This window comes from Taudactylus pleione, unplaced genomic scaffold, assembly GCF_031769625.1.
Source record: "Taudactylus pleione unplaced genomic scaffold, aTauple2 ptg000025l, whole genome shotgun sequence".
NCBI classification, from domain to species: Eukaryota; Metazoa; Chordata; class Amphibia; order Anura; family Myobatrachidae; genus Taudactylus; species Taudactylus pleione.
Window position 1 is genome coordinate 1,026,957 of NW_028284427.1, and position 24,942 is coordinate 1,051,898.

At 45.4% G+C, this 24,942-nt stretch overlaps 1 protein-coding gene across 2 annotated transcripts in view; it reads left to right on the forward strand.

Annotated features, from left to right (window-relative positions):
• Positions 1-24,942, forward strand: part of ANKHD1 (ankyrin repeat and KH domain containing 1) — a 396,742-nt gene that overhangs the window by 209,393 nt on the left and 162,407 nt on the right. For both annotated transcript variants that reach the window (XM_088451243.1, XM_088451245.1), the window contains exons 14-17: positions 12-99; positions 1,678-2,409; positions 18,303-18,445; positions 18,533-18,644. In XM_088451243.1, coding sequence (XP_088307369.1) covers positions 12-99; positions 1,678-2,409; positions 18,303-18,445; positions 18,533-18,644 — 1,075 coding nt within the window. The remainder of the gene's footprint in view (positions 1-11; positions 100-1,677; positions 2,410-18,302; positions 18,446-18,532; positions 18,645-24,942) is intronic.

The following is a 24,942-nucleotide window of genomic DNA, read 5'->3' on the forward strand; positions in this document are numbered from 1 at the left end:
TACTTCTATAGGTTTCACGTGTACCAATGCATGCTTTGGCAATGGTTGTACCGCCTCAGGAACCAGACAAGGCTCCAGAGCAAATGGATTTAGAAAGAGGTAGGTAATAGGTGATGTGTGCCATGGTTTTTTATTTTTTTATTTCCAATCTTTTGATGAATTTTAAAAATTTATTTTTTTCATTAGTTAGCTGTGTATATAGAATTAAAATGTTACACAAGTATAAATTTAAACTTTGATTTTACTAGTTTGAAATCTGGAGTGAAAGCTAATTTTATAGAGATTAAATTTAAAATTAATAAATGTCCTTTCTTTGTAAACCTTCAATTTTGTCAATTAATGGATTCGGTTATGTCACATCTCCAGTATTATGGTTGCAAAGCTTTTATACACACAATACAATTCAAATAAAGGGGGAGTGGACACAGAAATAGGAAATATTATCTGGTGCAATGGTAATTCGGCATTCTAGCCGTATAGATTTTTTGGCATATGTTGGCAAACATTAGAAATGTTTACCATTCAGAATCAAATTAAAAGGGCCCCAGACAGTAAATGGTTCCTGCCACATTTGTAGATTTACAATAATGCTTTAACGTAACTGCTGTAATATATGTAGCCTTGTTATCAGCTCTGGATTTATACATAATCTTTGTGGGTGGGAGAATGATTCCCCTCTCGGTCCTCAATAAATACCGCCGCATTTCTAGTATCTTGTAGTATGAATTTAAAGGGCACCTGTCACCTTGATTTAACATGTTTGCTTCAATATAACAACAAATTAATATGCACTTAAAGCTTGGAGGATATCTGATTCCCTAAAGGCAGTGAACAGTGAAATCTCCACTTTCTACATGATAGTTATGATTTCAGCGCATATTTCACCTTTGAGCAAGGTTTATAAAAAATACTGTGGGTCTGAATCTGAGTTAAGACAAAAAAAGAGCACGTGCACCTTGACAGAATCTTGTTGTACGACAGGTGGTGCAAATATAAAATGTGCAGAAGGATTTAGATTTGGGGAGGGGCGTGTTCAAACGCAAACTTAAATAGCAGCAAAAAATTACAGATACAAAGCTACTTGGCTTTTTTTTTTTGGTTTGCTTCTAACAAGAATCGTCTCGTCTTTCTCTGAACATATATTTCTGACTTTATTGCAGGGTCATTATAATGTTTTATTTTATTAAGAAAATACAGTAGTATAACCTAGTATGCTTATGGACATGAGGCCTCATGCGTGGCAGCCTATCCTTACAAAAGTGATCGCACGAGATACCCGTAAACTCTGTAATAGATTTATATTTGTGATTTACAAAAGTTTGATTTTCTAGTAGATATATCCAAAGAATCTCACATTGAATATAATCTTATACCAATTCTGCCTTTATGGCTCTGACATCTAAGTACATTATTTAATTGCATTGGGGATTGTGCTCCTTGAATTGTGTTTAGTAACCAGTGGGTGGAGTTTCGAAGCACATGAGGTATATAATTGGATTAGAGCTACTCTCAGCCAGTCATATGCTGCTCTTTATGGCACTGAAGCCTTTTCTATGGATTGCTGTCAAAAGGCAGCAATACGCTTTTAAAAAAACAAGAACATAATTTTAAGACAGTTACTCTGCAGCTCTTTTTTGTGTGTTGAAAATGTGTACTAAATGTAATTATTTGATACAGGTGCATCAACACAGGTACCTTACAGTCTACATTTGTCAGATCAGGACTTAAGATCTCCTTTCCATCCATACCAACCCCTGGAATGCATAGTAGAGGAAACTGAAGGAAAGCTGAATGAACTTGGCCAACGAATTAGTGCTATTGAGAAAGCACAGCTGAAGTCTTTAGAATTAATACAAGGGGAGCCTTTAAATAAAGATAAAATTGAAGAATTAAAAAAGAATAGAGAAGAACAAGCCCAGAAAAAAAAGAAAATTTTAAAAGAACTTCAAAAAGTAGAAAGACAATTGCAAATAAAAACACAGCAACAATTTACCAAAGAGGGTTTGGAAGCAGCACCCAACAAGGAAACAGCTTTTGTACAGCCTTGCATTGTAAAAAGTACATCGCCACCCATAGTTAGTGAGAAGATTTCACCAGAGGAAAACAGTTCAGAGTTGCATCAGGTGAATACAGTTTTGTGTGAAGTTGAACACAAAGTATTGCCGCCATCGGTAGCTGAACAGATAGGGTTTATTCCCATACAATCACTGCCAGCACCTTTTTCAAAATTGCCTAGTGATTTAGGATTTCCTGAAATGGATTATCATGAACCTAAAATATATGGCAGTAGTTCTGCATTGGACCAGCCTCCAATCACAAGTCAGATTCTATCATCTCAAGTGACGGATGGGTTAATGGTTGCAACTCCAGCACAAACTCTAAATGAAACTCTTGATGACATCATGGCAGGTAGTTTAAATCATGTTTTATTTTGTTGTTTTTCTATTGAAAGTTTTCTTTTTCAATGCTTTATAGTTTTGTGATTGTTTTTTTTTTTTTCTTCAGGTTCCATAGGGATCCACAGGGATACCATGAGGGATAATGTGGTTGGAGAGATCCAGACACCAAACAGTTAAAGCTTTCAGCTCCCAGGATGCCTCTGGTCCTCCTCCCTATGTACCCCACCCACAGCCAGAGGCCTTCATTTTAGTTGTTAATTTGGTGCGGCAGGATTCAGACGCACCTTTGTAAGAGGGCACTGCTCAAGCAATCCTAAGCTTTTATTTTATGCTTTATTTTTATTTTCTGTTTTTTGGGTTAGCAGTACTGACTGTCTAATTTAAGACGCATGTTCTGCGACTAAGTCTACTTCCGCTGGGCCGCAACACCAGTAACAGGGCTGGTGATTTCGACGAGTCACGACAGAGCTTGCTAGCAGCTATGCTGAGGCCCGTACTGCAACCGGGCGCACAGAGATGTCCGGTAAGGAGAATCCTCGCTTGTGGTAGTCCTTGCTTCTGTCGCTGGAGACGCACTGGAAGGCGCTGCAGTCATGACCCAGAGCATCTGCGTCCTCACTAGACCGCCGGGTACCTATCATCTGACGCCGGGGATCATCAGCAGATGCTTTTGCTGCCATGAGGCCAGCGTACCTGGCCAGTTGATGCAGTTTAGGGGAGGTAGGCGCTCCCCCGGCAGATCCATCAAAGGTTTTCGTGCATCTGGGTCGCTCCTACTAGGGTATATGAGACGCTCAAAGTCCACTATCTGTGCACTGAAGCGATTTGGTCTCAGGAGGTTTTAGGTCAGTCTCCCTGTATATCTCTCCCCCTGGGTCAGGTATACTTTGCTCTATATCCTACCAAGCCTCGAGTTTGAGTAGTTGATTCAGAGCTTAATGCAACTAATTTACATATGCATGGTATGTGACTGTTTGCTAGCCATCTTGGGTGCCTACTTGTCTCTAACCTGATGAGTCAGCTAGTGGATTATTTGGCTATTCCAACACTGCCTCCTTTAATGGGATACTCATAGCCTGCTATGTTTGTCTCTTGTCTCAGGAATCAGATGATGCACCAGTTTCTTTTCCAGGGTCTTACCCGGTAGAGGAGGACCATCCTACAATGGATGTCTTTTCTTTGCTGTGGGTGGTCAAATCAATCCTAAATATACAGGATGATGAACCAGCTCCTAAAAAGAACTCTCCAGTAGTTAAACACCAGAAGGTGGTGAAAGTGGAGTTACTTAAATCTGAGGCGGTCAGCTCACCGAGCTGATGGAAAAGGCATTGGGTAACCCGGAGAAATAGAAAGATCAGCGTCCTTTTTTTTTTTTTTTTTTTATATATATCCTTTACCAGTTACTGAATTCACTAAGTGAATAGTCCCTCCTACCGTGTATTCTCAGATGACACGTTGCTTATTCTATCAGCATCTTCTCTTAAAGATCCTACAGATAGAAACATGGAAAACCTGTTTTAAAGCAGTATTTTCATCATCTAGAGCTGTTACTTGATCAGCTATAGCTGGGGCTTTGGTATCCAAGGCTGTTGAAGGCGAGGGCATTGGGCTATCGTGGCAACTCTACAAAATGCTACCAGAGTACAGCTAACTTATATCTCCCACATATGGGAATCAGACCCTATTTGGGAGAAGCTGCACTAGATGCAGGTCTCCTAGCTTCTAAAGAATCAGCAGCCTCGGTTGTGGCTTGTAGAGCCTTTTGGTTAAGGCTCTGAAATCCTTACTTTGGATATGTACTTTTTAGAGCAGACCGTGTAGTGGTTACTCTGGCAGTTTCAAAATTTAGCAGGTCTGCCAGCAACAGCCACATTTAAGTCTAGGAAGTCTTTGCAGGACCACCAAGCAAGCTAAGAGGTCCTGGTCGACCAGACGTCTAGTGTCTAAAACGGAGGACGAACCCTCTGCATTATGGGATGGGTCATCCTGGGGGCATCCAGGGTGGGAGGCTGACTTTTTTTATTTTGAGGACTGCTAGCATCAAACAGACGCCTGCGTCCGAGAATTGTTTTTTCAGGGGTATGCTCTCACTTTCCGGATACATCCTCCCCAGAAGTTTTGCACTGCTCCTCCATCATATCAGGAGCTTGGCAGGGGTGATAATCCCGGTTCCTGTGGTTCAACAACAAGAATTACTATTCTAATTTATTTTGGGTTCAGGAACAGAATGGGTCTCATCACCCTATTCTAAATCTGGGTTATCCATGTACCCAAGTTCCATATGGAAACATTTAGATCAATGGAACCTGGGGACTTTTTGTTGGCTTCCCTGGACATTCAGGATGCGTATTTTTACGGTTTGCTGTCCTGAAACAACATTACCAATTTTAGGCACTGCCTTTTGGGTTATTGACAGCCTAGCGGGTCTTCACTAAAATCATGGCAGTGATGACGGCCTGTCTCAGGCTTCAGGGAATCTGTATACGGCTGCTAATGGCACAGTCTCCAGCAGTTCTACAACACCATCTCCAACTGACCATTGCCTGCTTGCAGAAGCGTGGCTGGATAATCGATTGAAATATCTTCTCTGTCTCCAAAACAGTGGATGGCACATCTGGGGGAGCTTCTGAATCTCTGGCACAAAGTTTGTTTCTGCCAGAGGACAAGATTGTGGCCCTATCATTGCAAGTATGTAAATTGCTCCGCAATCAAAGGGTATCCATTCTATCCACCTGCGGCATGGTGGAATATGCTCTGTTCCACTTCAGGCCTTTGCAGCATTTGATTTCAGTATCATCTAATACGGTCCCAGAGGATTCTTCTGACTTCGGAGGTCCAGCTCTCTCTCATGGGAGCTACAAAGGATCATCTGGAAAAAGGTCGTCCATTCTGGTTTCCAAACTGGGAGCTTCTCACCACGGATGTCAGTCTTCACGCATGGGGGGGTGGCCGTGACAGGTCACCACACTTTTCAGGGAAGATGGACAAATCAGTAAAGTCATCTGCCCATAAACATTTGGGAGCTTCGAGCAGTATACAGAGCACTTATCATGGCACAGGACCTGCTCCAAGGCTGCCCGGTCCAGATCCATTCTGACAACGCGACCACAGTAGTCTACATCAATCCTCAAGGAAGCATTCGTAGTCATGCAGACATGAGGGAAGTGACAAACATTCTGATTTGGGCAGAACATCATTTTCTGGCTATCTCAGCAGTATTCATCCCAGGTGTATGCAATTAGGAAGCGGACTTCCTAAGTAGTCAGGACATAGACATCGGAGAGTGGATTTTCTTCCTGGGGTTTTTTTTTCAATTCCTGGTGGACAAATGGGACCTATCAGACATTAGACATGTCACAACAAGGTCTCCAGGTACGGGTTCAGGATCAGAGACCCCTCAGGATCAGAGACCCCTTACTGCACTAGCAGTAAGAAAGGATTTCAGACTGGCTGAAATCCGATTTTCCTCCGTATCTTTCATCCGATTTCCCTCCGAAGAAGGATCCTCAGGAAAATCAAGCAGGGAGACGGCACAGTAATACTAGTGGCTCCTGCTTGGCCTAGACATCATTGGTTCACCGACATACGGAATCTATCCATAGATATTCAGTTTTGTTTTCCTTTATGGCCGGATTTGTTAGTGTGAGATCCTTGCCTGCATCCGGACTTGCCTGGTCTGTCCTTGACGTGGTAGCTCTTAATGTTTCCATCTTAAGAGCCAAAGGTTTTTTTCCAGCTCTGTGATTTTAATGATGCTTATTGCATGAATGCTTTCCTCTGCCTGCATTTGTTACAGAGTTTGGCATTCTGATGGGTGTTCCTACAAGAAACTATGACCCTAAGGTTTTAGGGTTCCTAGGGTATGTTTTTCTAGGCTGGTTTGGACTTTGGTCTACGCCTAGCCACCCTAGGTTTCAGGTTTCTTCACTATCAGTCTGGTTCCAGAAGAGAATTGCTTCTTTACCGAATGTTAGAATTATTTTTTCCAGGGGGTTCTCCAAGTTCAACCACACTTTGTCCCACCGGTAGCACTGTACTCAAGAGGCTACAAGCTCCCCCATTTTGAACCTCTGGACTCTTGACAGCGAAGACACTTTTTTTTTTCTCAACTCTATCTCTTAATATCAGAGTCTCTGAATTGGCAGCACTTTATTGTTGCCCCCCATTTTTTTGTTTCTTTACATTTTAGAGCTGTCCCCCCTACAAGGGAGGGTTATCTTTGTAAGGTAGCGTCCCGTCTTCATGTGAATGAAGAAATTGTGGTTCCAGCTTTTCAGGCTCCAGACCTTTCTGTAGGTGAAGCCTCCCTGGATGTAGTTTTTGCTCTCCGTATATATGTGGAGCGTACAAACACTGTTAGAAAATCAGATGCTCTTTTTGTATTGTATGGTTTTCACAAATGAGGATGGTCCGCTAACAAGCAGACCCTGGTTCGATGGTTACGTATGACTATCTCTCAGGTGTACACACAGACTGATCTCCCTGTCCCAAACACGGTGACAGCACATTCTACTTGGGTCTGTAGGGCTATCATGGGCATTTAGTCATGGTGCCTCTGCTGAACAATTGTGCAAGGCAGCCACATGGTCTTCTGTCCAGTTTTTTCTACGCCTTTAATGCTTTTGCCTCTCTGGATGCTTCCTTTGGGCGACGAGTTCTCCTTTCTGCTCAGGAGCATCCCCCACCCTTAGGGGAACTGCTTTAGGACATCCCTGTGGATCCCTATGGACACTGAAGAAGAAAATTAGAGTTATGGTCATTTTACCATTGATAACTTTTTTCTTTTGAGGTCCATAGGGTCCACAGGGCACCCACCCTGATGCACCTTGCTTCATTGGCTAATTTTTTCTTTTGGGAACGGATTCCCTCATTTTCCTGAGTGTTTCTGGTGTAAGATTGCTCTTCCTTCTCTTTTCCTTCTCCTGCCTGGAGGCTTGTTTACAAAACTGAAGAGCTGGGGGTGGGGCATATATGGAGCAGGACCCGAGGCATCCTGGAGCTGAGAGCTTTAACTGTTTGGTGCTTGGATCTCTCCAACCACATTATCCCCCATGGTATCCCGGTGGACCCTATTGACCTCGAAGAAAGCATTATCAATGGTAAGTCTACCATAACTCTTATTATTTCTAACTAGTGCAGGTTGATGAGATAATTACACAGACATGGCTTTTTTTCTGTTTTACTATTTTAAAATCCACTTAAATTAGAGAAGAGAAGCTGGAGAAATATAACCTATAAATGGCTGCGTTATTTCACAACACTATTTTGTAATGGAAAAAGTCAAATTATTTTCACAATTGATCATTTTCAAATTTGTTCCATTAAGTAGGCTCAATGCAATCGTTGGTGAAACCTTAAATGTTCTAATATTAAAATAACTTTTTGACAGCCAGGATTGGAGTAGTGTTCAAGTGCGGTAGAGATTTTGTATGTTTGATAAAGTTATTAAAGTAATGTACAGTACTTAATGCATTGCAAGTTTGGGGCTAATAACCAGTTTTGTGGTGGTGTTTTTTTAAATATGATAACTTGTATTAATGGGTATGATGAAAACAATTTTTCTAGTTTTATAATGCCAGCTGGGGTACTTTATTTTTTTTTATTTTTTTTGCAAGAATGTTCTAACAGTTTTTCATATGTACGTGGGTAAAGTTTAATATGTGTGCACTTTAACTATATGTGTGCCGTTACGTTCAGCAAGAGATGGGAATAATTGTTCCCTTTGAAGAACAGAGAGTGTATTCCTTGGACAAGGCGCAAATGTTAATATTTATGGGCCAGATTCATAGATGTAAGCTATGCACAAACAAGTCTTTGGACAGAGCTGCTGTGTGCATATATGCTAATGCTGCAATAGGCGTCTTGAGGAAAAAGGCGCCATCCGGTTTGAGTATATCTCTGATTCAGGCCTTATATTATTGCTCTGTTCATGTGTATGAACTATGTATTCCTTAGATCGATCAATGATTCCTTTTCTTAGCTGCATTGTAAGTACAATCAGTATGCAGGCACCAGTTAACTTGGGAACATAGACACACAATACTTTTTTTAAGGCTAGAGTCCACTGAAATAAAATTGTACTATTCAATTAGCCCTCAAGCTAACACAACATAATTCTTCATAAGATTAACAGATGAGCAGGTGAAAAGTTGGGTAAAATCCCTATTTCTTCTTCAGGGTCCATAGGGCTCCACAGGGAGACAATGGGGTGTAGGTGGTACTTGGAGGACCGGACACCAACAGCAAAGCTTTTTCCTATCCCAGGATGCTCCGGTCCTCCCCCCTGTACCCTGTCCACAGCCTGAAGAAAATGAGTTGCTGGATCACCGTTAGAAGAGTGGAGCTGCTGTAAAGTAGCCCAAGCTTTATTTTATGATTTATTTTTTACTTCGTTTCAGAGCAAGCAGCGCTTGACAGTTCTCTGGACGTATGCACTGCTGCTCCACCACCGCTGCGCCGCGACTCCAGCCCTCTTCTAGGTACTCTTGGCGGGGCTCTGGGGGGACCTAGCTTGCAGACTGGAGGTGCTGGTATGGACACCGGTTCGACTCCACTAGGCCACCAGGGCATAACCTACACGGGCGCAGGGGACAGATAAAAGGGCCAGGGACCCGGTGGTTGATGTCAGCATAAGGGAGAAGGGCCTCTTCCTGCAGCACCTCCCCTAGCGCAGGGCACCATTTCACTGCGGTCTTGCTGCCCCTGAGCTGCTCCTCCCTTACCCTCCGCCATCCTGATAGTCTGCTGACGGATAAGTGTAACACTTACCCCGGGGATTGGGGGTTTAGTTTTAGGGACCCCCGGGGGGGTACTAGGGTTAGGCATCCCCCCAGGGAAGGTTAGGCTAGGGGAAGGGGGGGTTAGGGTTTTGCACTAGGGGGGGGGGGGGGAGTTAGGTTTAGGCAGTCCCCTGGGAGGGTTAGATTTAGGGTGCGGGGAGGGATTAGGATGGAAGGTTAGTGTTAGGCACCCCTAAAGGAGGGGGGGGAGGGTTAGGGTACTTGCCAATGCCCGTCGGGATCTCACTGTCGGACTGTCACTGTCGGGATTTGAACCGGTGGCTGTTGAGCTGCCGGTATTTCAATCCCATTCCGTTGCAAGTCCTTTTTTAGCAGATTTAACTTCAGAGGATCTCATTCAAGATGGTCTATGTGCATCTTGTTGTACGGCACCTGTTTCATCATCCCCTGCATCCTCTCCTCAGGGCCCCTTCCCCCAGTCTTCTTTTTCACAGGTGTTGGCAAAAATTGCAGACCACCTAGCGGTCCCTGTGGTAGCTCCCCCTGTGGGATGGCCACAGCAGGTATTCCCTGCAAATTCTTTGCCTCCCCCATAGGTAGACATACTTTCTACCTCAGTGCAGAGGAGGCAGAGCCCACTTCTAAGACAAGAGACACTATTTAAGCGACAGATGGTAGTTTTGCCAAAGTTTACTCACTCTGATAAGCTATCTGATCTTGTGAGTGAAGCATGGAATATGCCAAGTATAAAGTTTCAGCTGCCTAAATGCTTAATTTCCTTTACCCTCTTCCAGCTACTGATTGTACTAAATGGCAAGTTCCCCCTGCAGTGGATTCCCACGTGACATGCCTAGTTAAGAACGCTACCTTACCTATCCATACTGCATCCTCCTTAAAGGAGACTACGGATAGAAGCTTGCCTGAAATCTCGATACTCTCTCTCTTACAGGAGTTAATACTCGTCCTGCCAGGGCTACGGCTTGGGTGGCAAAAGCCATTGACAGTTGTGCAGAGGCCCTAGAAGATACATTTCCCTCTGATGCTTCGAGGGAACAGCTGTCCTACATATCTCACATTAGAGATGCAGCCTCCTATTTAGGAGAAGCAGCTTTGTATACTGATCTTATAGCTTCCAAGGCATCTGCTACTTCCGTGGTAGCCCGCCGTATCGTTTGGCTTTGCTCATGGAAAGCAAATTCGGACTCTATAAAGACTTTTGGAGTCTCTGCCTTACTCTGGGGAGATCCTGTTTGGCCCAGAATTGGACAAGATTGTGACTACCTTGGCAGCTTCCAAGACTTCGTTCTTGTCCTCTGCATCTACTACGAAGCTTCGGATGTCATCCTTTCGTCCTTAAGGAAAAGCTAGAGATCAGTCCTTTCCAAGGCAGTCTGCATCCACTAAGGCCTCCAAGCCTAGGACCAAACAGGCCTGGGCTACTGGACGTCCACCTACCAAATCTGAGGACAAGCCTTCAGCCTGATGGGGCGGGCCTCTTCCTGGGGACTCCCAGGGTGGGATGCCGACTTCTTCAGTTCGCCCAGTTCTGGCATCAGACCACCTCAGACGCCTGGGTAAAAGAAATGGTCTCCTATGGATACGCCCTCTCATTCAGTGGCGTAACCACGAAGGGTGTAGGGGGTGCAGTTGGTATGGGGTCCGAGTTCCAGCAAGCAAACTTCACTTTTTTTTTTAATTTTTTTGCTTCTTAAAGATTTTTCAAATTAAAGTTTGTTCAAATCGACCCTGCTGCAATTTCTGTAGCTACACAGGTCCACTGCCTTCGGGACTCACCAGGAGTCCCGTACTGTGAAGAGCCGCCCGGAGCCGCGACAGGAAGCAGTGCAGGAAGGGGATGCCACCGGAGAGTCTGCTGGCTGTGAGTATAATCTGTCCCTGAAACCCCTCCCAGTCCCGGCCTGAGTCTCCATGCTCCCGCTGCTGCTGGTCAGTCACAGACTGACACACACTCTGTCCCAAGTCCACAGCAGCGCTGCTGATGCCCGCAGCGCCGAGTACAGCCGGGCTTCCACCACCAGTGCTGGCCAGACTGTCCAGCATAATACACTGAACTCCCCTCGCTTGGGGGACTGAGGGGAGTCAGTAAGAGGTGCGCTACAGGGGGAGTGAGGAGAGTGAGAGGTGCTATGAGGTGAGGGGAGTGAGGTGCTATGATGTGATGGGAGTGAGGTGCTACAGTGTGTGGAGAGTGAGGTGCTACATGGATCGGGGAGTGAAAAAAAAATAAATATATATTATAGATTATACACTCTCTGGTGCGAGACCTGAGTTGGGGGGGGCAGCAATTATTTTGCACAGGGCCTCCAGAAGGCCATTCATTCTTTACTGCTCACGGGGATAGTTATTACGGTCCCCTCATCACAGCGAGGGAAGGGCTGCTATTCCCTTTTCTTGGTTCAGAAGCCCAACAGGTCTCATAGGCCTATCCTCAAGTATCTGAACATGTTTATCAGGGTGCACTTGTTTCGTATGGAAACCCTACTCTCTATTATCCTGGCTATGGAGCCTGGGGACTTTTTGGTGTCTCTGGACATTCAGGACGCTTGCCTACATATACCTATAGCGTTTCTTCATCAGCAGTATCTCCAGTTTGCTATATTACAGCAACATTACCAGTTTCTAGCACTGCCTTTTGGGATTTATACGGCTTCTCAGGCCTCAAGATCATGGCAATTATGGCGGCCGATCAGACTGTTCCCATATTTGGACGATCTCTTGCTCTTAGCAAGCTCCCCAGAAATTCTTCACTGCCATCTACAAGTAACCATTGCCTTTCTACAAACGCACGGTTGGCTGATCGACTGGAAAAAGTCTTCCCTGACTCCTTGACAAAGAATGGTACATCTGGGACTGGACTCTCCGGCTCAGAGAGTCTTCCTGACAACAAACAATATCTGCATTACAGCACTGAGTGCGCAGATTACTCCACAATCGCCGAGTGTCAATTCACTCTGCAATGCAGACCTTGGGTTCCATGGTGTCCACCTTCGACATGGCGGAGTTCACTCTGTTTCATTCCAGGTCCCTATAACACCTGATCCTCTCTAGGTGGAACGGACTGCCCCATCTGCTCAGATCCCAGACAATGGGCCTCTTTCTGGAGGTTCTCCTGGTGGCTACAGATGTCCCACTTAAACAAGGGTTGCCCCTTTTGGATCCCGGACTGAGCACTCCTCACCACGGATGCAAGCCTCCGCGGGTAGGGTGCAGTGACCGGCCAGCACTCCTTTCAAGGACGCTGGACTCCAGCCGAGGCGGTCTTACCAATCAACGTCCTGAAATTCCGAGCCGTTAATAAAGCCCTCACTCTGGCTCAGGATGTTCTTCAGGGCAGGCCAGTACAAGTACAGTCCGACAACGCTACAGCAGTGGCCTACATCAATCGCCAAGGATGCACTCGAAGTCGGTCAGCAACGGCAGAAGTGTCTCGCCTTCTCACATGGGCCAAACGCCATCTCCGCAGTTTTCATCCTGGGGATTCTCAATTGGGAGGCTGATTTCCTCAGCCCTCACGACGTGCATGCAGGGGAGTGGTCTCTCAAACCAAAAGTCTTTCAGCTCCTGGTGGACAAATGGGGTCTACCGGACGAGGACCTTATGGCCTCACAACAAAACCACAAGATTCCAGGGACCCCAACGCAGTCTTCGTGGACGCATGTGTGAAGTAGACCTTACATTTGGCATACCTCTTTCCTCCAGTCTCCCTTCTGCCCCGGGTTCTTCGGAAGTTCAAGCAAGAGGGGGGGCATGGTCCTGTTGGTAGCTCCATCTTGGCCCAGACACCATTGGTACTCCTTTCTTCTAAGTCTCTCCATAGACGTTCCTCTGCGACCAGGCCGGTTGTCTCCGGGCCCCTGTCTACATCCTGACCTGGCCAGTTTGTCTTTAGCAGCTTGTCTCTCTTGAGACATCCCTCCTAAGGTCTAGAGGGTTTTCTAGCTCTGTGGTCCAGATCATGCTTAGAGCGCGTAAACCGGCCTCTGCCAGGATTTATCACAGAGTGTGGCATAAATATTTCCAGTGGTGTTCTACTAGAAACTGACCCTGTCATTCTTCAGGCTGGATTGGATCTTGGACTCCACTCAGCCTTTCTGAAAGTACACGTCTCTGCTTTGTCCATCTGGTTCCAGTGCAGAATTGCTCCTCTACCAGATGTTCACACCTTCCTGCAAGGTGTTCTACGTATACAATCTCCCTTAGTCCCACCTGTGGCTCCATGAGATTTGTCAGTTGTTCTCCACGCACTTAAGGAACCTCCATTCAAACCCCTGGATTCAGTACATGTAAAGTGGCTCACTGGGAAGACTTTCTTCTAGCTATAGCATCTGCCCGGAGGATAGCTGATTTAGAGGCTCTCTTGTTGCTCGCCATTTCTAATCTTTCAAGGCAGGGCTGTTCTTCAAACGCGTCCTGGCTTCCTTCCCAAGGTGGTCTCTCATTTCCATCTTAATGAGGAAATTGTGGTTAATCACCAAACCTCTTGGCCGTTGAGGCCTCTTTTGGATGTTGTCCGTGCTCTGAAGATCTACGTGGACCGTTCTAGTTCCATCAGGAAATCGGACTCCCTCTTTGACATATATGGATTCCACAAAAAGGGATGGCCAGCTAAAAGACAGACTCTGGCCAGATGGCTTTGCATGAGTCTCTCACAGGCTTACACGCTGACTCTGTGGGTCCCTCGTGGAAAGCCAACCTTGCAAGGCGGCCACGTAGTCTTCTGTCCACACCTTTCTTAAGGCCCCCATACATCTACGCGATTTCTAGACGATCACACGATTTTCGATTCGACGTACGTTCAGTCTTGTGGAAATCATGCATATTTTTCATCCAATGCGCGCTCCCGTGGGTCCTTCAAATCGTATCTTATGATCATATGTGCAGCACATATTTTCCATCGTATAGTGTTCAGAACATGCAATTTTATTTTTTCATGCGATCCATCGTGTGGCAATACAGTCATTTCAATGACTGTTTGTCCCTATTCCCTAATGAGCGTGTGAGGCACACGATCGATCATACGACTGATCCTGTCCAAAGAAAAAAATTAAAACTTGCCGACGGAACTGCAGGGTAATCGGATGTAAAACAGAACGGAAGCTGATCGTTCCTCAGATCGGAAGCTGATCGTAGGTGTATGGACCCTATTAGGTTCTATGCCTTTGATTCATTTGCCTCTCAGGATGCTTCCTTCAGGCGCCGGGTTCTCCTCATCTCAGGAGCATCCCCGCCCTTGAACTGCTTTGGGACATCCCCATTGTCTTCCTGTGGAGACCTATGGACCCTGAAGAAGAAAAGGAGAGTTATGGTAAAACTTACCCTTGTTAACTCTTTCTTTGAAGTCCACAGGGCACCCACCGTGACGCACCTGGGTTTCTTCTCTTGGTCACTTGTTTCCTTCTCTGTGGGAGAGTGAGATTCTACAGTCTACCAGTTTTCCTTCTCTCCTATCCTGCTCCTGCCTTGGGCTTGTTGACAAAACTGATTTGCCTTCAGGCTATGGGCTGGGTATAGGGTTAAGGACTGGAGCATCCTCTGATAAGAAAAAGCTTTACTGTTGGTGTCCGGTCCTTAAAGTACCACCTACACCCCATTGTCTCCCTGTGGACCCTATGGACTTTGAAGAAAGAGTTAACAAAGTAAGCTTAATGGAGCATACACACGGTCAGATCTGTCAGATGAACGATTTTACCAAAGATTTGAACGATTTTTGACTGCATTAAAATGAATGGAATCGTCCAAGTCTGACTGCAAACACATCAGATTATTACATAATGCATAAAAGACAAAAATATAAAATATCTAAAAATCACACACAATACAAAACAATAACATACAGACTGGTTCAATGTAATTTATAAAAAGGCACAGCAGATAACCCCTGCAGAAGGTATCTCTGGTGTCTTATATTGAATGTAGCACTGTTCCAATGTAATTATCGGCCTCCAAACAAATAGTTAATACAAATCGCCCGTTGTTTCAAGACTCCTTAACACATATATATATATGCAGGTTTATATCAATCCCCGCTCCAATTGACCAGAGATGGTCTCCACTTTTATTTTAACTCAGAGTCACACACTGACGTAATCTCACCAAAATGAGTATTTTGGGCTGGTATGCTCAATTAGCACCACATGGAGAAGCACTGGTATGTTGAATACATTTAAAAGTCTTTTGAACGCTGGTTCATCAATAAGGACTCACGGTCCTGATAATAGCAACAGCACTGTCCATGTACACAAAGGTGGGAGAATAATAGAGACTACTTGACATAAGTAGATCTCAATAATGATACATTACCGCCGGCCGGCTTATGATGGTAAATATACTGATCTGTCAGGTATAGAGAAATGTCCCAGACCTTACTCCCACAGGTGTCTTGGCTCTGCTGGCTGATATTGATCTCATGCATGCACTCCCAATGCTGTGACTGAACTGCTCATCAGTCTTAAGGCCGTCCGTTCTTTCAGTTTTTTAAGAACCAGCTGATGGTGAATAGGGATTCCCTTACGCGTTTCTCCGCTGTAAGGCCTTGCGGTTTCGTCTGACGAAATACCTTCTGCAGGGGTTATCTGCTGTGCCTTTTTATAAATTACATTGAACCAGTCTGTATGTTATTGTTTTGTATTGTGTGTGATTTTTAGATATTTTATATTTTTGTCTTTTATGCATTATGTAATAAATTGTATATTTAGCGCTCTTTGTCTGGATTCAGTCACAGTTATACTACACTATTAGGTTTATTATCCAACATTTATCTAGTGACATTATCCAGATTTACATTTTCTGGCTGGTTATAGGTGTGTTTACAGGTACTACCTTTTAGGAGCAGCTTATGTATAGACACTATATTTAGATTTATTCTTTTTCATTTCATGCGCCTGAATTTCTTTGTTCTTTCGAAACACATCAGATGTCAGATATCGTTATCTGACCATTGGGAAAGCGCATCATTCAAATCGTTTTGACTGCATTAAAATTAATGGAATCGTCCAAGTCTGACTGCAAACACATCAGATGTCAGATATCGTTATCTGACCATTGGGAAAGCGCATCATTCAAATCGTTCATCTGACAGATATGTCAGATTTTCCTTCAGATATGAACGATTGAACAATTTTTTAAATCGTTATTATTCAGATCTGAAGAAAAATCTGACCGTGTGTATGCTCCATTACCGTAATGCTCCTTTTTAGGGTAAATATATTGGGACTTGGTTCAGAGCCGCACTATTCAATGACTAATTAAGCAGAAATATTTTCTTAATTGACTTAAATTGGCCAATAATAACGTCATTTTGGAGTGAAAATGTGCGTAGTGCGGGGAAATTGATTAATTGATGTGGGACAGGTATATGGGGGTGCTGTATGAATGGGACAGATGTTTCTAAGATAGCAGAATAGTCTATTTTTAAGGTGTTTTAAAAGTGTCCTACAGTTAAACAAATATCAACTTTTATGCACCCCCAATTTAAGTAGAGCATTTGCTTTCTATATTTTTTTCACATTTTGAGAAAAATGCTTATAACAGCCATTTTACATACTTTAAGTACCCTGAATACTTTTATTGTGACCATTAATAGATTTCTGTATTGTTATCCTATATTAGTTTGCGTTTTTTTTTTGGGGGGGGGGGGGGGTTACAGACAGATTTTCCTATTTTTACCTATACTTTTCACGTGTGAAACATGGAAGAATTACCACACGAATGCTAGAAGACTACTTTATGAACTGAATAGTGCGAAAAACAGGAGCGCACATACAGGTGAAAGGTGAAATTAACTGGTGATAGGATCGAAAAGTGAACTCACAAAGACTTTTTGTTTTTTCGCTGCTTATTGAATTTTCCCCTTAAGTGTTCATGTGTCTGCTGCAGGGGAAATGCCAATATCTTGTGTCCAGGGCACCAAAACTACCTACGGCAACTAGCAATGTTTATATGACTTGTAGCTGCAAGATGTAAAATTGGTATCACCCTGTGCAGGAAAATGGGGAGGGCAGGGTCTGAATATAGTGGGTTGTGTTTGGGAAGAGTTTTAAAATACTATTAATAATTAAAAAAACTAATCTCTTCACCATGCTGTACATTTACACTGCATTGCTATAGATTACAATGGTTTGTCAGGTAGGTCTGTGTGCGACATTTCACACCACTGTGATAATGATTCTGTATAAACAATTAAAGTGCCAGCTAATGGAGAATCCAGTATAGCCATTGTGATTGAAAATGAAGAACATTTAGGTGATTAATCTTTTCAGCATTTGCAGACACTGGAAGTACTAACCCGTTTAGCGGTATATTTCACACCTGCAGAAGTCGACATATACTGCAAAACAACTGTCTGCAGATTAATCACCTGGATGTTTAAGATTTACACATCATTGGCTATGTTTGAATGTCCATAAACCCAATATTGGAACTTTAGTTATTTAACTGTACTGTATGTACAGCATTGCATTTTTTTATCTATAAATATTTACCTTTTTTATTAAACAGTTTGCTTCTGTGAGTTTTCATTTACATTCTAGAGGATTCGGTTTTCCTATCTGCAAACTGTACATTTACACATCTTTGCTGCAGTCGTGCGATACAGCCCCCTCAGTGCGCCTGGTACTGTGAGAATCTGCTGGCAGTGGACGTATTTTTTCCCAAAAATATATCTAAGTACTAATGTAATACGGCGTATCAGGAGACTGTGTTGATTAGTTTGATATGTGACACTTTCATATCTGTGAGCTACTAAGTCTCTGAATCAGCATGTCAAGTGCTACAAGCAGCAGCCTCAACTTTTATCCATGCCAAGTTCTGTTTACAGACTCTGATATGTGACACTTGTATATGTGTGCTACAAATTAATCAGCACAGTCTCATGGTGCATCACATTGGCGGCTTAGAAGCATTTTCGACAAAAAAGACACCCAACCCTAGCAGAGTTGCACAGTACCTGGCGGCTCATTCACACCAGGCATATTTCGCTACATGTCATATTGAGGCTAGATAAGTAAGGCCACATTAAAGTACATTATAACTTTATAATATGGCCTGTTTGTGGTCACCTTTTTAGATAGTTTAGCCCTTGTAAGTATAGTCTGCAATTAACGTTTTTGTTTGTGTTCGTTTTTTTTTTTTACTTAACTTTCAGCTGTCAATAACAGAGTGCCTTCCGAACCTTTTGATTCTCTGCAAAGTACTACAGTTTCTTCACCAATGATTCATTCTACTTCAGCTAATGTAGTTCAGCAGCCTTTGCTATCTACATTTCCATCAGTAGATATTGATGCACATGTAAGTAATAAACAAAAAATGTCCAAGGCTGTGTAAAGCTACATTAGTATGAGTTACATTTTGACCTATTTTTTTCCTAATTTTTAGACTGAAAGCAACCATGATACTGCATTGACCCTTGGCTGTGCAGGAGGTCATGAGGAGCTGGTGTCTGTGCTAATAACTCGCTGTGCTAATATTGAACACAGAGACAAAAAAGGTGTGTAAGATTAATTTATTTCTCTGAATGTGTTTTATAGAGTGTACATAAAAATTGTCATGGAACCATTGGGGGACACAGCGTAACAATGGCGTTCCAGTAAAAATATATCTTTTCATAGAGATTCTGTAACCCTTTTACAAGCGTTTTTATTCCATATATGGCAGGTCCGCTTATTGCTGTCCTGAGGCTTGGGGTGTATTTGAAAGTGCTTAATCTGCTCAAAGAATTACCGTATATATACTCGAGTATAAATCGCCCCGAATATAAGCCGATGAACCTAATTTTACCACAAAAAACTGGGAAAACTTGTTGACTCGAGTATAAGCCTAGGGTGGGAAATGCAGCAGCTGCTGGTAGTAATCCCCCCCCCCCGGTAGTGCCCCCAGTAGTAATCTCCCCCCTGGTAGTGCCCCCAGTAGTAATCTCCCCCCTGGTAGTGCCCCCAGTAGTAATCTCCCCCCTGGTAGTGCCCCCAGTAGTAATCTCCCCCCTGGTAGTGCCCCCAGTAGTAATCTCCCCCCTGGTAGTGCCCCCAGTAGTAATCTTCCCCCCCCCTGGTAGTGCCCCCAGTAGTAATCTCCCCCTGGTAGTGCCCCCAGTAGTAATCCCCCCCCCCCCCCCCGGTAGTGCCCCCAGTAGTAATATCCCCCCCCCTTCCCCCCCTGGTAGTGCCCCCTGTAGTAATATCCCCCCCTGGTAGTGCCCCCTGCAGTAATCTCCCCCCCCCCGGTAGTGCCCCCTGTAGTAATCCCCCCCCCCCCCCTGGTAGTGCCCCCAGTAGTAATCTCTAACCCCCCCCTGGTACTGCCCCCAGTAGTAGCCCCCCCAGTAGAGAGAGACGTACCGGTAATAAAAAAAAAAAAAAACTTACCGTACCTGAAACCCCACTCCTGGTACCGATGCTGCTACCGGCTCCGGCCGCTTTGCATTATGGGAGATATGTCATGACGTCTCTCCCATTACCCACTGCGGGAGCCGGAAGATGGCTCCTGCAGTGGGAGCAGCAGCAGCCGATGAGAGTCTGACACTCTCATCGGCTGCTAATTACAACAAACACACTGCTGCCGGCGGCTGTGTGATTGGCACTGTGTAGTGCTGACCGAACTCCGTCCGGTCAGCGCTACACACGCGGTGCAGCTGTGTCACAGAGACACAGTCTGAACCGCGGCCCGCATGGTACACCGCAGAGTGAGGCGCCCTCCAATATGTGGCGCCCTACTCAGCTGCGCAACGGGAGAACCGGTCCTGGAGCATCACTCGAGTATAAGCCGAGGGGGGTCTTTTTCAGCACAAAAAATGTGCAGAAAAACTCAGCTTATACTCGAGTATATACGGTAAATGTCTTGTTCTATATCTTTTTTTTTTTTTTTTTTTTCCTAATTGGCTTTTTTTTTTACATTTTCTAGAGATAGATGATAATCTTTAGGTAAGACTTTGTGATCACCAGACTAGTTACTAATGGGTAACATCCCATCCTTAATTATGGGGGCCAGGTTGGCGGACATCTTCCCTCGTTCCTGGAATCACATGATTTTTTTTTTTTTGTAGTGTCAATATCGGAAATAACTTCAAATGGGGCACATCATTTAGTTTGGAAGAAGGGATTAAACACGTTCAAACTAGAGTTCACCCATCTATAGTGTTCCCTCTAGCTCTGGCGTGAGGCAGGGCGCCGGAGCTAGAGAGGGCATGCCTGTGCGCGCGCTGCGCGACCGGGAAGGGGGCGTGGTCATCGGGAAAGGGGGCGTGTCTATAAGACGCGTCCCCTTTTCGTCACTCTTGGGGGCGTGCCCGGCACTTACGGACACGCCAGGCAGCCCCCAAGCCCTGCAGACAGGGAGAATAGATGCCGGGCGCGTGCGCCCGGCGTCTATTCTCCGGCGGTGACCGGGTCACCGCATGTTTCTCCACCCGCGGGTCACTGCGTCCCACGGGTGAGAACGGCTCCCGCAGGCTGTGAGGGCAGGGCGCTTTTTGCCCCCCTCCTGGATGGCAGGGTGCTTTTTGCCCTCCAGAAGGAGGGCAGGGCGCCGCGCCCCGCTTAAACAGCCTAGCGGGAACGCTACATCTACATGTGTTGTATGGTGGTGGAGATACAGGGACTTAAAGTCCCCCTCTGCATCTTTTTCATACATTATTTTTTTTTTTACATTTCTTTACAAAAGTGATGTAAGTGCGGACCATTTTACTTCATCACCCACGGCCAATGTCAGCGAATCCCACCAGTTGTCTATCTGTAGGGCAGAGGTTTCCAAATTCTGTCCTCAATGCATCCCAACAGTCCAAGTTTTAAGGATATCCATGGTTTAGCACAAATGGTTAAATCAAAAGACTAGGGTACTTAGTAAGTCACCTGTGCCCAAGCATGGTTATCCTTAAAACCTGGACTGTTAGGGTGACTTGAGGATTGAGTTTGGGAATCTGTGTGTAGGGACAAGGGCATTCTTTTGGATGCATGCGCCCCTCCATCACTGTGAAGGACTTGTTCTACGCAGTCTTAATGTATATGCGAAGGACAGTCCCACTAATTCTCCGCAGCGAAGGGGTTAAATACATGCTTCTATCAAAGATTGTTGGAAATAGAAAAGAAAAGGCAGCATGAGAAAAAGTAAAATTAAGGATTTCCAGTATTCCATAAACTCATCTTCAGCTTTGTTTAGTGTAGTAGAATGCAGATGATTATGGAATGCTGGGATTTAAGTCAAGAAGGCCAAAATCCTGTCTGATAACTTTGCTTCTCGCAACATGCTGTTGGCCTCCGTTTGCTGTCATAATATGCGCTTGGCAAACGCCTGATTTGCTGAGGCCACCGATGTAAAGAATGCGTAATAATGGATATATTACAGGGTCAAAGTCACATTGAGATCCTCAATGGTAACGCAGGCAATTCAAATTTAGATTTTAGTCGCTAAGATGGAATCTGTATGTAATGCCTGCGGTTAATTAGCCGCTGGATGAAATACAGACTCCTCCCCCGGTGGTGCCTAACCCTAACCTCCCCCCCAGTGGTGCCTAACCTCCCCCCCAGTGGTGCCTAACCCTAACTCCCCCTTCCTGCACCCTAAATATAACCCTCCCAGGGGGTGCCTAACTTTTCACAAGAACTAAATAAACTGAATCTAAATGTATTTTTTGTGCTGAATTGGAATATGCATGCAGATTTTTTCCATCAGGCAGGGTTTTTCATGACCTACAGATGTGTCCACATACATCTATCCCCCCTGCGCTACAATTCACGCCACACATAACGCGTGAGGGCCGCGTGGCTCAGCAGCTTGCAGTCTGGAGTCATACTCCTGAGATTTGATATAAAAATGATTAGAGTAATACAAATAAGATATTTATAACTTATAATCATCTTTGTGTATTGTAATAATTTTTATAGTTAACACTCACCAGCTTTGTGGAGCTCCCTGGGACTGCAAGGAGATCAGAGATGAGGCATCAACAGCTCATCCTCTCCTGTATAGTGAGATACTACTTGCAGAGCTGGGGACGAGGCCACACCACGGGCAGTAAGATGCACAGAAAGATAGATAATAGGGGCATGCCTCTGAGTATGGGGGGCATGCCTTGAGCACTGATGGACACCTTGGATGTGTCATGTGACCAGGAAGTACATTGCAGTGTTTAGAGATCGGAGCTCAGTCAGCAGAAGGAAGACAGTGATGCAGGTAAGAGAATCAATGAACACTGAAGCTTAGTGTAGTGAGGGGATAGTTACAGTGAGTAGGGCGTGAGAAAGGCTCCCAGCACTCGATCATCTCCATGTGGTGCCTCCCTAGCCATTGACCTCACCGCACGTTACTGACTGGAACTCTGTTTGCCTTGGTACCTCTTTTCTGTCGTAGAAACCTGCTGATGGAAACTCTTGCCATGGTCATAACTGACAGAACTAATATTTTATGGGAAGAAGTCTAGGTGGATTTAACAGTTCCTGAAAATTTTCAGCATGCATTTCTGATCTTGTTTGTGGCCCTATAAAAATTCCCTTTTCCACATTTTTCTGCCAAGGAATAAGAGATTCACGTTTAGGCCAATGTTTTCTAATGTAGTGAGACTTCTATCCCTGCTGTTTCATTCACACAAGAAACAGAGTTTAGTGTGCCCAAGTTGCAAACCATGCAATAAAGCAATGACCTTCAAATCACCACAGATATTCCAGTTATAATTTTCATACTGGCTTTTTTCTAACAGCAAATACATATTTTCGTAAGTCTATTTCATATCAGCGGCATGCGCTACAGCTATTGATGTCAATTTATTGCCGTTATGTAGAAGCACAGCCTTCAAACTTTTGATGAGTGAACAATCGCCACTATTATGGCTGGTGTTGATTTCCTAGAGCCTCCATACCAGAACAAACGTGTATGATAGACCATAAAGAACAGTAAAATCTGAAAAAAGAAAAGTAACAATAGCAAACACACTATGGGCCGTATTCAATTAGTGGTGAAAATTGATATTTTTCTACTTCAGGGTCCACAGGGTTGACCTTGGGGTATAGCTGGATCTGGATCCATGGGCACAACGCAGTTAAAGCTTTGCTGCTCCCAGGATGCACTTGGGTCCCTCCTCCTCTATACCCCGCCCCGGCCACAGGCACCTCAGTTTTAGTTGGTGCCTGGCCGGAGTCGGGTCACCCTGCGCAGTGGGGCTGCATAAGCAGCCCCTAAGCTTTATTCTTTATTTTAAAAAAAAAAAAAAAAAGAAGATTTTATTATTTTTATTTTTACTGTCTTCAGAGCGGCAGCATCAGACTGTCCATCTGGACGTCTACGCTGCCGCTCCAACAGCCCCGCTGGCGCTGCGACGCCGGTACTGATCCGGGGATCGCAGCGGGACCCCCGGAGTCAGTACTAGCGTGGCTCCGGGACCTCCCAAGGACTGCTGCCAGACTGAAGGGACCAGGTAAGCCGCATGCAGCGCTGTCAGCGCTGCACGCGGGAAAAATGCAGTCTTCATGCCGCCGGTCTCTGGGGACAGACCGGCGGCGCTAGTAGCGGCGGCGGGCTCCCCCTCTTCAGGAATACCCCGCGTGACCGCTGGCCCCCGGGGTGTAAGTACCGGCGGGGAACCGGCTTCCCCGGGGGTTTAGTACTAGCAGGGGAGGCAGCCTTCCCTGCTTCAGCGCTCCTCCCCTCAGCCCAGCGCGCCTTCTCTCATGTGTGCTGGCGTCGCTGGGCTGTTCTTACTCGGCCACTCCTCCTCAGAGCTCTCCGGCGGCCATCTTCCTCAGGCAGCATCGCAGAGCTCCCAGGCAGGCTTCCAGTGGACCAGTCCCCCTGCGTACCTCTCCCCCTGCAAAGGACAGTGTTCGCAGCGCTATAGCCCTCCCAGACACTGAATCTGGGAGGTTGATTGTAGCGGAAGGTGCAGTGAGTATAACTTCCTGCATGGTATGTGACTTTTGCTAGTGCTGCTGTCTGTGCTTATTTTCTACTTACTGTCAGCTTTTTACCTATCCCTTTCCTTCTCCTACGGCCCGCAGGTGCGTGGGGGAGGGGTGTTCTTTCTGTGTACCTCACTTATATAAATCTACGTATTTGTGAGGTCCGTCACATACTGCGGTGTGCTCCTCAGTACCATATTGTGGGCTGTTTGGGTTGCATACTTGGGAGTGCGTGGGTGTTATACGCCTTACCTCGTTTCGGTGAGACACTTTTTTTTTGCAAAAAAGTTTGTGTCATGTCTGATGAGGGGAATGAGCGCTCCGAGGCTCCTGTGTTTTCCTGCCGACGCTGTTCGGCAGGGGTTGACGGGGCAGATTTGTCTCAGGACGGTCTGTGCGGGCGGTGCCAGCTGGTACCTGGACCCTCTAAACCCCCGTTGGCGCAGGATCCTCCGTGGGCAATGTTTACGCAAGTGCTGGCGTCCATCGCGGACCGACTTGCGCTCCCGACTGTGGCCCCTTCTAGGGCGTTGCCCCAGCCTACCATGCCCCGTTCCCCGGGTGTGACTCGTCTGGTGCAGTCTCCTCCCTGGTCTCAGACTGTGGGTCCTTATGCGGGTTTGCCGGTATACGTGCAAACCCCCACGGTGCCGCAGCAGTCGATGGTACCTTTTCAGGGGTATCCTCAGGCAGTACCCCCGCCTTGGGTGGACGTCCTCTCCAGCTCTGTTCAGAGTCTGGCGGCTTCGTCATCGGCTTTTCAACATATGTTGCACAGTGATTTGCCCCCACGGGCGTCCAAGCGTTCCGTTCCGGCTTCACTGGCGGCTCAGTTCACGGACACGGACGTGTCTTCGGATGACGGGGAGATCCATGAAGACTCTGACTCGGATGCCGGGGCCC